At 37.6% G+C, this 14,207-nt stretch overlaps 1 protein-coding gene across 5 annotated transcripts in view; it reads left to right on the top strand.

The window, feature by feature from the left end:
- The window catches only part of LOC109987298 (procollagen-proline, 2-oxoglutarate 4-dioxygenase (proline 4-hydroxylase), alpha polypeptide 2), a 29,074-nt gene extending 14,867 nt beyond the window's left edge, over positions 1-14,207 (top strand). For 3 of the 5 annotated variants that reach the window (XM_029278151.2, XM_029278149.2, XM_029278152.2), the window contains 10 exons: positions 1,477-1,673; positions 3,021-3,197; positions 3,398-3,468; positions 4,208-4,307; positions 4,515-4,568; positions 8,964-9,023; positions 9,095-9,160; positions 11,649-11,717; positions 12,709-12,805; positions 13,006-14,207. In XM_029278151.2, coding sequence (XP_029133984.1) covers positions 1,477-1,673; positions 3,021-3,197; positions 3,398-3,468; positions 4,208-4,307; positions 4,515-4,568; positions 8,964-9,023; positions 9,095-9,160; positions 11,649-11,717; positions 12,709-12,805; positions 13,006-13,076 — 962 coding nt within the window. In that variant the 3' untranslated portion in view covers positions 13,077-14,207. The remainder of the gene's footprint in view (positions 1-1,476; positions 1,674-3,020; positions 3,198-3,397; positions 3,469-4,207; positions 4,308-4,514; positions 4,569-8,963; positions 9,024-9,094; positions 9,161-11,648; positions 11,718-12,708; positions 12,806-13,005) is intronic. The other 2 variants (XM_065962969.1, XM_029278150.2) reach the window with 2 other exon arrangements.

The following is a 14,207-nucleotide window of genomic DNA, read 5'->3' as shown; positions in this document are numbered from 1 at the left end:
CTAAAAATGATTTATTCAAAACGCCACAAGGGGGAGTGCTCTCTCCACCATCCACTATGTGACTGCTTAAGTGCATTGAACACTACACAAAGACCTGCACTGTACTGGAAGAAGAATTTAAAGCATTTATTGAAGCAAAACTTAGGAATACTATAAAATAAAATAACCCCAAGAAAAGCTGCTTCGTTGAAAGAACTGATGTAGCTGTATAAACTGTAGTAATGACAAAAATTAAAGTACTCATTATGGAGCAGTTCCCTGTCAGTGTGATAATTAGATGCTACTGGAATGTTATTAAACATAAAAGCAGTAAATAAATGTTGCAGTTGTGGTGATACTTTTAACGGCTTCATATCTTGCAGGGTAGTTTAATGAACAGTTGTATGTCAATTCATCACACTTTATGAACTGAAACAATATTATGTATAAATCTACAGAGTACCTGCTTACTAAAGGCACTGGATGAATGTGTTAGAGTTTATTATACAAGAATACCTTTTACATCGTCAAGGACTAGAACTGTTAAAGGGATACTTCACCCATTTGCATTAAGCTTTGTATCATTAGAAACCTGGTAGTATTTTTGAATGGTCGTGCATCCCGCCCTCATTTTCCCCTGAGATGGAATATCTTTGTATTTCTAAGTCTGAAAAGGAGCTTCCAGTGACGCAAAATTACGCTTGCCACCGGGGCCGTCACCGCTGCGACACAAGACCGGCCTGTCGGCAGCAACCGTCTTGCGGCTATATTGCTGGACGAGGAGCCCGGGCCGGCTCGAGCTGGGGCGGTGCAGTGTCGGTGCTCTCACTGTTTGCCTATAGACACAGACATAGAGTCTGTTTTCTGCCAGGAATTTCCAAGATCAATTCTGGAAAAAAACTCTCAATCAGTTGAGGAAATGGTCTTATGTGTTTAAGTTAATGTCTGCAAATGTTTTTATTACTATATTTCTACTGCTATATTGTATATTTTGGAGAAACTGTAACGATCGAATTTCCCTCTGGGTTTAATAAAGTATTTCTGATTCTGAAATAGAGGACCTTAGTGGGAGTGGCATGCGGTGCTGTGCATTCTGGGATTTGGTGTCTTTCATCTGCATGAGCCAAAAAGACACTTTCTGCCTTTTCTCGGCCAAGAAGGCACCAACTTCAAAATTGATTTCACATTTCTACTACATATATGACCCAATGTCAATACAGATTCATGTTTCAATGAGGTGAAGTATACCTTTAAGTCGCAGATACTCAGGTAATTGTACATCAGGATTCCCCCTCTGACAGTAAAGTGTGATGAAGATTTTTTTAAAAGGTAGGGTAGACCACTTGACTATTTACTTGAAATGGCAGTTGGTTGAATATATGTTTTCAAAAGAAACTGTTTTAAACAAATCATTGTTAAGGCATCTTTTCAGCTCTTCATGTTATCCACTTCTTTATGATTTAAGCTACTACAACTACATTGTTCTTGTACTGACAGACTCCAGCCACCAGAGGGCAGGAGGGAACCTCCGTTATTTTGAGCGGCTACTCTCCAAGCAGCTCAGCGAGATGAACCAGGAATACCAGCCGGCCTCTGAGGAGCCCATCCAGCTGGGAACATATAGCCGACCTAAAGACCACCTCCCAGAGAGAGAGGCCTATGAGGCTCTCTGCAGAGGAGAGGGGCTCCAGATGGTGAGACATGAATGGAAAAAAAGGGGATGATGAGAATCGGGAAGGATTTGATGTGAAGGCAGTAAAAATGTTTATTCAAATCTTAAGTGCTTGCATTTTGACTCACTGCTTCCTAAAGTTCCTATTTGATCTTCTTGCTATCAATGAAGGGTACATTGCAACTCACTTTAAGACTGTTTCATTCATATTAGGCTGATCAGGTTGATTCTAAAAACACTATATTAAAAACAGACACAAAGTGATGGAAAAGATAACTGCACAGTTCTATGTTAGGATCCAATTTTAATGTCAAATTAAGATAAACCTGCTTTAGCCAAGGCTTTAGTTCGTTCAGTTCAGCAATGGATCAAGAAATCAGTTTAACGAAAACGAAAGATCCGAATAATTACAGACACAAATCTAACCTTCACCATGCGGAAAAGGTTTTATTTCACTCAAACCAGCATGAAGATATAGACTAATATCCACATATTTAGCTACATATACCAAGCATGAGGAATTTCTTATAAAGCCCTGCAGAACTCTGAGGTGTTCTTCAGGTATTGTTGCTTACTAGAGCTCTTTTCAGTTTGACAGAGGAGTCGTCCTGGGGACAGGTGGGATCAGGTGTAAAGTTGACTTTCTTCACAGGTGTAACAATACTATTAAAGAAGAGAAATGCTTCTACCCATCTATGCAAAATTATTCAAGAACAAGATAGAGGAATATATCCTTTATTAATCCCTCAAGGGGAAGCTCAGTTTACTCTCGAGACATACTCATAGGGGATGGGGATGGGCATGGGCTAGCTTCCCATGTGTATAGTTTCTCATGTTTCTTAAACTTGTTGGAAACAACCGCTGTATCTAAGTCAAGTAAACAAAAGAGAACACCCCCAGAGTCTGCGAGAGTGGCGGTGGAAGAGGACTCATCGACTGTCTTAATGGTAACGAACCCTGGACCGGAAATGACTTTGAGTGAATAGAGCACAGAACAAGAGAGTGGGTGGAGGAAAGTTACATCACATTTGGGATTGAGGATTCATCAGGGAAAGAAAGGGTGCTTGAGAGAAGGGAGGGTGCCCACTTGAAAACCCTTCTGTGTCTACATTCCCCAGCTAGGTACACTCTTATTAGGTGTTTGCACATAAGGGATTTTCTACATCTTGTCCTGTGTTTCTGAAATCATAGGCTGAACATTTTCAAGAAACCACAGGTTCACGACGTCTGTTCATCATGTGACACTAGGTTTCAACAGCAGGGGGCAGTCAAAACAAACCAGATTCCAATTCTTCTAATTCAAGCTTGTTTTAAAACTTGATGGAAATCAATGTTAAGTATTTTCTGTTTTTCCTGAATAATTTTTCAGAATGAAGCGAGGCGCAGCCGTTTGTTCTGTCGCTACCAGGATGGTTACAGGAACCCTCATCTCCTACTGAAGCCAATGAAAGAGGAAGATGAGTGGGACAGCCCTCACATCGTACGCTACCTGGACTTCCTCTCACACGAAGAGATTGAGAAGATTAAAGCGCTGGCTAAACCCAGGGTGAGCCAAAAAAAACTCACCCTGGGTGAGATTTATCTGCCAATTCTGTGTAATAATTGTAAAACAATGTTTGTAGTATAATAATAATGGGGGACAGAAAATAAGAGGATTTTTGTGGCCCAACATGTGGATGTACTTTAATATGTTCTGATGACAACCACTGTCTTTTTTAATTCCTGTGTTTTTTTTGTTTCTTAAAGCTTGCCAGGGCGACTGTTCGTGACCCAAAAACAGGAGTCCTGACCACAGCCAACTACAGAGTATCAAAAAGGTAACATTCAAGAGACAGGTTTCCATGGTAACCTCCTGTGGAGTTCATCTATCAGTTTTTATTATCTATTATTGAAGCCAATAACATTGTGAACCAAGGTACTCTTAACAACTTAACTGCTTTTATTTCTTTATTTTTTTAAATTGAAATATTCACATTTTCTGAGTTGCTATTGTTGTGAGGCTCCTCTGTTCTCTCTTTAATGTTTAAAAAACAGAACAATTACCTTTGTGTTTTTTGCATTAAATCTGCCAATAACCAACAGTGCTTGTGGTCTCTGTGAAGGACCAGAAGTATTTTTCATTGAATATTGCAAAACAATAGAAATGATGAGCTTTGTACAAAACATAGGCCATTTAAGAAGTTGTTTTAGTTTAGTTTTCCAGTCTGATAAAAAAATAAAAAAATAAATATTTGCATCAATAAATCACTGGTAGTGTTCTGGTAATCTGGGAAATATTGTTCCTTGGACTTTACTAAGACTAATGAGAAGCAGGCGAGGAATGACAGAAAGTAACCCTGAACAAAAAGCACTACACTTTTATTATTTGAAACAAAACTATGTGAGTGGCTCATCATCAATTGAAATGGTAAAGCCTTTCATGGAATCATTATACCTGCAGCAGATTAAAAAAAAAAAAAAAGAGGGTTCACAGAAGATGCACAGTTTTTACTTTTGAAGTGTGTGTGCATGTGTGTGCTGTACTGTGTGCTCATGGATATGATTCTGTTTTCATAGTGCATGGTTGGAAGCTGAGGATGACCCGGTCATTGACAGAGTCAACCAGAGAATACAAGACCTCACAGGCCTGACAGTAGACACTGCCGAGTTATTACAGGTAACGTTATCACAACGTTCCACAGACATCTATTACATAATAATTGCCCAATATTCACTCTAGTTATAAATAGGCCTACAATGATATAACACATGTGTTTAAGAATACGTTATTCCCTCTAGTGTGCCAATCCTATTCAATCATATTGTTTTTGTTTAGTTAAATACCGAGAACCAAAAATGAAATACCTTGTCTATCAATCACCAGGTAGCTAATTATGGAGTTGGAGGACAGTACGAGCCACATTATGACTTTTCAAGGGTGAGTTCACTTTATGACTGTTACTATGATTAAGTTACTAAGTGTGGGAGCAAAAAAAAAAACCATAACTCAATTTGACATGTTTTGTTTAATATATTGCCAGAGAACACAAAACCCAAACTATTTCTCAAGTGGCTTCAAGCAGTCATGCTTGTTAGGATTAACCCCCCTCCTTGAACTGTTAAACATGGAAAATAGAAGTAATTAATCTCCCAGAGGACTAAGATCCAGATCCAAGCATCTGGAATGAGGCAGAAATATCCCAGCAAGAGCGAGAACGATCTTGCAGATCTGCTGATGGTCCAGCACAGAGAAGTCTGAGATGAAAAGGAAGATGGAAGAGTAAAGAGAACAGTTCACAGCTTGAACATGCAGTACTTTTCAGAAAGTCATCAGCATTCTCATTGGCAGGAAAAGCATACACAATAAACAATATGAATTTTGTTTTTATAGCACTAATACTGACTCCCTGGAAGGATAATGGTTAACAGTTACAGAGCTTGAGCTCATTTTAGAATAGGCCACCAACTGAAAGCTAAGGCAAAAATAGACTTGACAAGATAGTGCCATCACTAACAGGTGTTTATACAGTATAAGTCAGTTGCTCAAGATATCCGGTCTGTCAGGGCGCGATCACACTGGCAATCCCTACCGTGCCTAAGCCCGCTTCACCCCTAAAGTCCAGGGGTCTCATTTATAACCGTTGCGTACGCACAAAACGGGGTCTGAAACTGGCGTACGCCATTTCCCATGCAAAGTTTAGTGATCTATAAAAACAAACCTGACGGTAAAATGTCCACACCGGTAAGCAAACTCTGACCCAGGCGTACGTTCATTTTGGAGGCAGGGGACAATTGGCGACACAAACAGCGAAGTGGTGAATTGAAGCCTGCAGATACATATTGATGTCTCGTCCACAATTTATTTCACTAACTATCAAACTTTACTGACAGATCCACGTCATCATAATCATTCAAACCGGTGGTTTTATTTAGGCTATAGCCGCGCCTGTAGTGGGCCGTTTCCAATAAGTAACTTTCATCATGACAATATATAAACATAAAAAAAAGAATAGTCCGCCACATACATATTTCATTAGCGCCGTCTCGCCTTCATTATTAATTTGTTTTAATGTTTTCCAACAACCTGCCCAGGGACTACAGGTGAAAATTTGCCTATGGCTGTAACCTGGCATATTTACATGTTTCATGTTCATTAATGTGCACTGGCCCTATTTAAATAAATAAATTGAAATTGAAATTATACCGGACGGACCTCAGAGGACCAGACTGTACACTAATGTAATCAGTGATGATCAACTTTGCTCGTGCGTGTGCGCCCTCAGTGACATGTAAGGAAGAGTGATGGTCTTACATCTTCTAAACACCAAAGGGAAAGTAACCAAGAACACCTACTACACTAAAGTTTCTTCTTCTTTGACTCCCTCACACCGAAGACAAAACAAAAACTAAAATATTTTAGAAATTAGTTGATGCTTGACTACACACAAGAAAGAGTCAGGAGACTCAGGTGGCTTAAGTTGAAGTGGTTTTTATATGACTCATGAGGAGAAATTACATTAGTATCACAAATGTAGTACAGGGTCTTGCTGAACCAGTTCTGTCAGACCATCCCTCAGGCGTGTTATTTATCCCAAAGATAATGCTATAGTTAGGGGCGTGTTAGTCTAAGACAGTGTTTCCCATTAATTAACTAGACTGTGGCGGCCCGTCAGATAGAGAAGAATGAGGCACTTTGTTCATCAGTGCAGCTGTTACTGCTGTCAGGACTGCAGACTCTGTCTGAACCCGTTTTCACATATGCTCTCCGGACAATATATAGATAATTAGAGGCAGGGGGGAGACTATCCCTATCAGAGGGGAGGGGGATTGGGGGATTTCCTGAGGTAAGACATGACGTTAATAAACAATGCGGAAGTAGCGGCTGAAGCAACAGAGTCCGCTACACGACGTTATAATGAGAATATTTGCCTTTATATCAATGCTATGTGTAATCCAATGGAATGACAACATCCACAAAAGAGAGGAGAACAACATACTGACGAACAGAAAACATAATGCAGCCGTTTAATTACGTGCACAGAGATCGTAGTGGTCGCGTGAAAACACTTTAGGCAGTCACCGTATATAAACGTCATTCTCTTCCCATTGGCTGGAGTTGAAATCTCCGGAGTATATGCTGCCACGTTAAGACATCAGCTCACTCTGACTTTCTGCAGATAAAATACTAGGGGTCTGGCCGGAGAAACTCCGGTTAAAGACCATGCGAAAAATGCGGCTGTTTGCGTTCACACATGGCCTAAAGCCTCTCCGGGTAGCCAAATCTCAGGAGTTTTTCAGGAGACTTCTGTATGTGTGAAAAGGGTTTGAGTGGGATGTTTGAAGTACATAAATCTACAAAGATAAAGAAATCCCCAAAAACTTTGATTCAACGTTGTTTTCCTTAGTTACTAAGAACACAATCATCTCCTGAATGTCTGTGCAACATATAGTCATGTGAAACAACATTTACCTAATTGTCTTCTTGTATGTGAAGGTCACATCTTCTTGTATTGTGTTATATCTTCCTGCCCAACTGAATATTTGTCTTAATGTTGTCTCCTCATTTCTCCTGATGTCTCCTTACATTATTCAGAACCATTGCCTCGTCCTCTCTTACCTCCACTTTGTCTTTCACCCTTCTTTCAAGCTTTGCTGGATTACACTTCTTATCTCTGTCTTACTAAAGTGAAACGTCATATCAATGTGGTGATTTTGTGTCAAGGTTTCCAAAATATATCTGCTGCTTTAATTCCTTTGATTCCAATGTAGGCTGGTATTCAAAGAAAGAACATCCTCTTTCCCATCACTGGAGTTCTGTATAATGTCTGATTGTCTGATTGTTTTGTCTTCTTGGTTAATGATCCTGTCTCCTCCATCCATTGTATTGCTAAAAACAGCTGTTAGCGTTTCTCTGCTGTAAACTGATAAACCTTCACTGATTCTCTTTCCATCCTTAAGGTAAATCTCTGGACAGTGAAAGTAAACCTGATCAGTTAACTTTATAGCATATGTGTCAGTGTTATGAGCTAGCATCAGCTACACATACAAATACAACAAAAAGCTAGCCCTAACCTGAAGTGTGACAGAGAGGTCAAGAGATGACAGTGAAGAAAGGACTGGTTCTCACGACAGGGAAAACAAAAGGTTAGGTCAGCTAACCCACACGCATTCATTTAACGGCAATACAGCACCGCTCTGAATGGTGTGTTTAAGACTAGCTGACAACCCAGAATAAACACAGCTTAAACCCATTCTCTATTCTCCCTTCTATTCTATAAATTTACAAAACAGAATGATAAGGACTAAAAAGAACCTTACTGTTCCTTAACAATCACTGATGTAACTAGAAAGTTTCCCAGGTTTTATGATCCAACCACACACCCGTGATCAATTAATCCAAGCACAGTTTATTAAAAATAAATGATCTTAAGGGCAACCCTTTCTTCACCCTGTTTACTTCCAGCAAGCTGTCACATTCAATGGAACACTTTCTCCCATATTTAAAAACGTCTTGATGTGAAGAGCCAGTGTTGTTCTTTTGTTTGATCAAAAATCTGATATTATTTTCTCAAAACTTGGCAGTACAGCTAGATACCGGACAAATGAAAAGGATATTTGTCTTTTGAAAATGTTAAACTCACATTCCATTTTTCAAATTACTCCAGTGTCTTGTGATTTTCATTAACATTATAGAAAATAACCAAAGGCTCAGTGCACTGCCTGAGGTGTTCCAGTTTAAAAACAAATTGTCCTGAATAGATTTTTTTCACCTAGTATTACCTAAATGTAGCTTCCAAGTAAGAGTTCCTTGATCCCCCTCGGACAGGCAAACTGTTTGTGAGTGTTGGGAAGCAGCACTTTTATGGATCAAGAAATCTGGTTTCTAAATGTTCATGAGTTCCGCTACATCTACAGCATGTTTTAAATCTGGCAACTGAGCTATGAATTTGTTATGATGCATCGCTGCATTAACCATGTGCATCGGTGGAGCTTTCTGATGTTTGCTACAGAAGGATATAAATGTGTGATTTTCTATGTATTGTACTGAATGAAAAAAAAACCCACAGGAGTTTATTATTAAAGTTAAGAATGTACAGTCATTTGAATAAAATGTATAATTATTGTCCTCTGTGGAGACCCTTTAAAGAAACATCACGATGCTTTTAAAAATACAATTTGATTCTATAAATCTGTAAGACGTGTAATCCAGTCATGTTTTCACAGGTTATAGAGTAGATATGAATGGATATGAGTGTAGTTAGTGCCCTTAGTGGCAGGCTCCTAGTGCGAGTCGTTTCTTGTGATGAGTGAAATGTTTAAACATCTGTTGCAGCGCCCTTTTGACAGCAGCCTCAAGGTCGATGGAAATAGACTTGCTACCTTCCTAAACTACGTAAGTACATGTGTGTGCGAGTGAGCAGCCTTTTCATCTTGTATTTTCATTTTTGAATTTTATCTTCGTAGAAAGATGAGCCTGATGCTTTCAAAAGATTAGGCACTGGAAATCGTGTGGCAACTTTTTTGAACTACGTAAGTACGTGCATCCAGTCGCCGTTGATTGAAGGCTGGTTGTAGCAGTCGCCTGAAACTGTCAGAGTCTTGCAGAGATACGTAAAATAACGACGACCTCTTAACATTTTGTGGCGGTTGACAATACCCAATTCAAAGTGTACATGGGAGGAGCAAGTGGCCTTTCCATACATGGTGACCACTGGTGACGACTTCCTTCTTCATTCTTTGGAAGATTCTTAGAAGTAGCAGGTTTACATTTTAAACCGCTATATATTTTTTCAGACTAAACTAAGTAATTTTGGTATGTCTAACCAATATAAGACATTTTAAAGATGTTAACATGTTCGACACATGACACATGAATGGGTCACAGTTTGGTTAGGCTTTGGTTCCAAAACGACTTGGTAAGTGTGGTTAGAAATCACGGGGGTTAAAAGAGAAATGTTAAAAGATTGAAATGTATTCAAGTGTTGGTTCAACACAGCTCACAGAAAGCAGTCTATAGAGTTTAAGTCCTTTGATTTTTTTCCTCACTCATCCTTCCTGGACCTCTGTGTTGCATTTCTTTGTTGACAACATCATCTTGCTTCCTAAAGGAAAATAAAGATTACAGATTGTAACACAGACTTCTTTGGATTTGAAACCATAAATGTGTGTCCCCACCTGGACTTAAATACCTCAATTGACTTTCCATTAGAATTGTCACTTGATGTTGAGAGATCGTGGTCATTTCACGAATCTCTGTGAGACCAGGTTGCCTTAAAACTACGTAACATTCTTAATGTTTTAGCTTCATGGGCATATGCATAAGCTCTGGTTCAATATTGCACTTGGATTGATTGACTTTAATTAGGTTGGTTATTTGGTCTGTAATGTATAGTTAACAAACATAAATGAAGGTCCAAGATTATTTAATGAATTTTGGAGCAAGAGGCTGTAATATGTCTACAGATTTTTTGGGAGTTGATACTCAAATATCATACTGCTAAAGTATACATAGTCCAGGATGACTGAGAAACTTTAGTGTACGATTATTTTAGGTGTTAGTTTTTGGTCAATCAGTTCTTGTACACATTGTGAAGAGTTTTGTTGGCCATTCCCCATTAACATGTTGATGAATGAGCCACTCCTTATTTTACCCTGCTAACATAGAATAGAATTATTCCCATAAAGAGGAAAACAATGGAATATGATATGAACTTCAGTTTTTTCTTTTCCCTCAATTCAGTGTGATGATGGATATCTTACTATCTTTCTTTTTTCATGATGTGGATGTGCACCAGTGGTACTTATATAGGACGGTTGATTAAAATAGTATAGAAGGACTTTGAGCCTGGGTAAATTCTATTATATTTATATAGATATATATATTTAAGTAATTGTATTATAATAACCTTCTATTAAATATTTTCTATGACACCTGAACTGGCACATTTTGTGGAAAAACAAGGAGTGGTACTCAATTTCAGATAACAAAATTAAGGATTTATTTTAACAAAAAAGGCTTAATGCAAAACAAGAGCTTATTTTTCAAAGGCTCAAAGTCCATCAACATCCAAACACAGTGAACAAAACACAAAAGATCACCGGAATCTACTAGAGGCTCATGTTATCAAGGAAGGCATAGATATACAGTATGACAAAAAGGTATAATTATATGACAAAAAGTGACCCAGAAGGGAACGAACACGGAGGCTAAATAGACATGGGTAATGAAATCCAGGTGTGACAAACAAGACAGGAGAAACTGATGAGGGTAAACACACACAAGGGCAAAAGGTAAAATAAAACAAGAAACACTGAAGATCGACAGGGAACTCAGGGATATAACAGTAACAACACACACAAGGGAAGGAAAAGGCAAAACAAGAAGCAATATCAGATAGATAAAAATACAAAACTAAACCAGAAACTCATGATACTAAACATGTTTACTTAGGAAGAACCTTAAAGAAAAATGAAAAATGAATATTTTAATGATATTTTATTATTCATTATATGCCACTAGAGATCATTACATTTAGGTGAAATAAGGTTTTCTTATCTGTGTTTGCTTTTTTTAACAAAGTGGTCGATCCTTATTCTCTTCATATGAGAAGTATTTTTCTGTCTTTAATGGTTCATTACTGTAGTGCACATAGCACTTTTCCCACACTTCAGCCTTATGTAAAGATGTGTAACTTCATTTTGTACATCTTATTTTTTTCTATCAGACATAGAGCATTTATTTGTGTAATTTTATGAAATTTTCATTTTTTGTAGGTTAATTCATCAATTTTTGTAAAAAAAAAATGCAAATAAAATATTCTCAAAAAAATGTTTTTGATAATTTCTGTGACTTTGAATAAGTTTTAAGTCAAGTTAAGTTCTGATTTGTAGTTCAGTAAATGATGCTTTGACAAGTAGAGCGACAATATTGTCTCACTTTATTTTATGTATGTTTAAGGATTGTTTTTTTTTTTAAATATATGTTAAGATTCTTTAAGCGCTTTTGTTGTCTTCTCAGATGAGTGATGTGGAGGCAGGCGGGGCCACGGTCTTCCCTGACTTTGGGGCAGCAATCAGGCCTAGAAAGGTAATTTATGTGAAGACGCTATAAAAATGTATTTGCTTTGGTATTAAAAGTTTTATTACTTTATGCAGCTAGTGCAATAGTTTCTGTTATATCCTCATTTAGTTCAAGGAGTTTGAGAGGTCCAGCAATTAACTTCAGCAACACAGACAGAATTTAGTTTGACTGTTGTGATTTTAAAGGGACATAAAACTTTGTGGGGTCAGCGTAACAATTGTACTTTACATTATGGCTACTAATGACCTGATCCATAGGGAAATCATATTAATGAAAAACAGTAATGTGCCTAAAATAGACCTTTGATGGACACCTTGGATGATATTAGACACAGAAGATGAGAATATCCAACAGCAATGTGACGAAAACAGATTTCAAGGGATAGGAGACCATTTGGTAATTCTTCCAGATGTACAGTTGCATTCAAATGTGTTGTCTTTTTTTCTGCAACATTAGTGGGGTTTCAAATTATTTTTATTGAATTACTATAGGGTACATTTCCAACACAACATTTTGCAAATGTAAGCAACAATCTGAAGTAAAATCCCCACAATTTACACATAAAATAACTGTTTAAGGTTCTAACAGAGGGGGAAAAAAATCGTAATATATTTTTTAACCTCCTCAAATCAAGGAACATAAATGTGCGTCATATTTTCTGCAAGGGATCAAACAACTTTTTTATGTGCCAAAAACGCACAAAACCAACATTAACAAAAAAAAATAAAAAATCTGTTTTCACAATAATCATTCTTGAAATCCATCATAAAAACACTTTAAAAGAAAAAATGTCAAACTTAAAATGTAATAAAGCTGAATTTTTAAGCGATAAATTATAGTTGGTTAATGTGTCAGGCAAGAACTGTGTTACCAAGCAACCTAAAGTTCTCTTAAGGACATGTTGGGTCTGTTTAGGTCGAAAGTAAAAGGCTAGAAGACACATGTGTGTGTCCTCATTGTGTTTTGTTTTGCATTTGAATGTTCCTTCTCTCCACAGGGGACAGCAGTGTTCTGGTATAATCTCTTCAAAAGTGGGGAGGGGGACTATCGGACCAGGCATGCGGCCTGTCCTGTCTTAGTGGGAAGTAAATGGGGTGAGTCAAGGTTCTTGCCAACCCAGTTGTTTGTGTGTTACTGTGCAGGGGTGCTGTAATGTTGTACTGTCCTCTGAAGCCTGCCAATGTTCAAAGAAGAGACTTTTTTTCACTTTTTCTTTAAAAACGTCCTTAAACCGTCTAGAAGGAGGATTGTCCTGCATGTTGGTTTATGTGTCTTTTTTTTTCTGTTTATTCAGTCTCGAACAAGTGGATTCATGAGCGAGGGCAGGAGTTCAGGAGACCCTGTGGCCTGACAGAAGTGGATTGAAGTTTGAACAAACCCTACAGAACAAGCGTTAACACACATACATATACACACAAACAACTCCTCAGCAGTGCCTTAATTCTGGTAGTTATACATAAATCTGTTGAAATCTACGACACAAACACATCTGTTCTCCCCCTAAAAGTGTCTACATTGGCATGTGCAGGTTGGTGTGTGGGATCTGGCTTTGTTAAGTTTCACCAGAAGGTGCAGAACATGCTGTACTATGTTTCCGCACAGCAGCAACATTTAATTGAAAAAAGGGAACAAGATTAAAGGGTCAAAAAAAACGTTCTCTAAATGTAATTGAAGAAGCAAAACACAAAGCTGTATCAGCGTGGTCTGGAAATGATATTGTTCACCAATTGAACAACAATTTAAATCAGATTTAAAAGGAAATAACCTTGTGTAATCGAAAAAGTGTAGGTCCTTTGCTGATTCTGTTTTTACGTTGATAATGAGATTTAACTCTCAAATGTTTTCATCTCTCTGGTGAACATATTGTTCTCCAAGCTGTTAGTTTTCTTCTTTACACTGTTAGCAGCTATTTCAAACTTTTTGATTTAAAAGCCTTGGTTGTCTCGCAGAGTTTTTGAAATCCTGGGAAGGACGGGGGAAAAGGGAAAGAAAAAGTTTGATTACAACAAGATTGAATGTTCTCTGGAATTTTTTTTTTTTTTTTTTAACTTTAGTACAGAAGCATTTTTAAGTAGTGAAAACAGAGTGGTTTTGGACTGTGCACAACATTCAGATATTAAACATACAGCCACAATGACAGAAATGTCCCTTTAAAAAAGAAAATCCTGGGATTCAAACTTACTGTTTTTTAAATGTTATATAAATATAGATTTTAATGAAAAATGGAAAATGTTACCACCAGTTTTGAATTAAATGAATGAAGACACCTTTGTAAAGGGTAAAAAATAACTGTAAATTCATTTCCCTTCAGTCTTTATAGTTTACAACCTACCGGTAAGTGTCTTATTCCTGTCTTCAGGCCGAGAAAAACATGTCCTACAAACCATGTATATTATTTATAGTGTTTAAATTATTACACTGTTATGTTGTGTGCTTTTTTTTTATACAAAATGGCAAACAAGGAAATCAATAAACAGTGTCTTTTGTTGCAAAGTT

The sequence above is a fragment of the Labrus bergylta genome, chromosome 14 (genome assembly GCF_963930695.1).
Source record: "Labrus bergylta chromosome 14, fLabBer1.1, whole genome shotgun sequence".
NCBI lineage: Eukaryota > Metazoa > Chordata > Actinopteri > Labriformes > Labridae > Labrus > Labrus bergylta.
The sequence above is the reverse complement of the archived record's forward strand: the minus strand, read 5'-3'. Positions and strand labels throughout refer to the sequence as shown.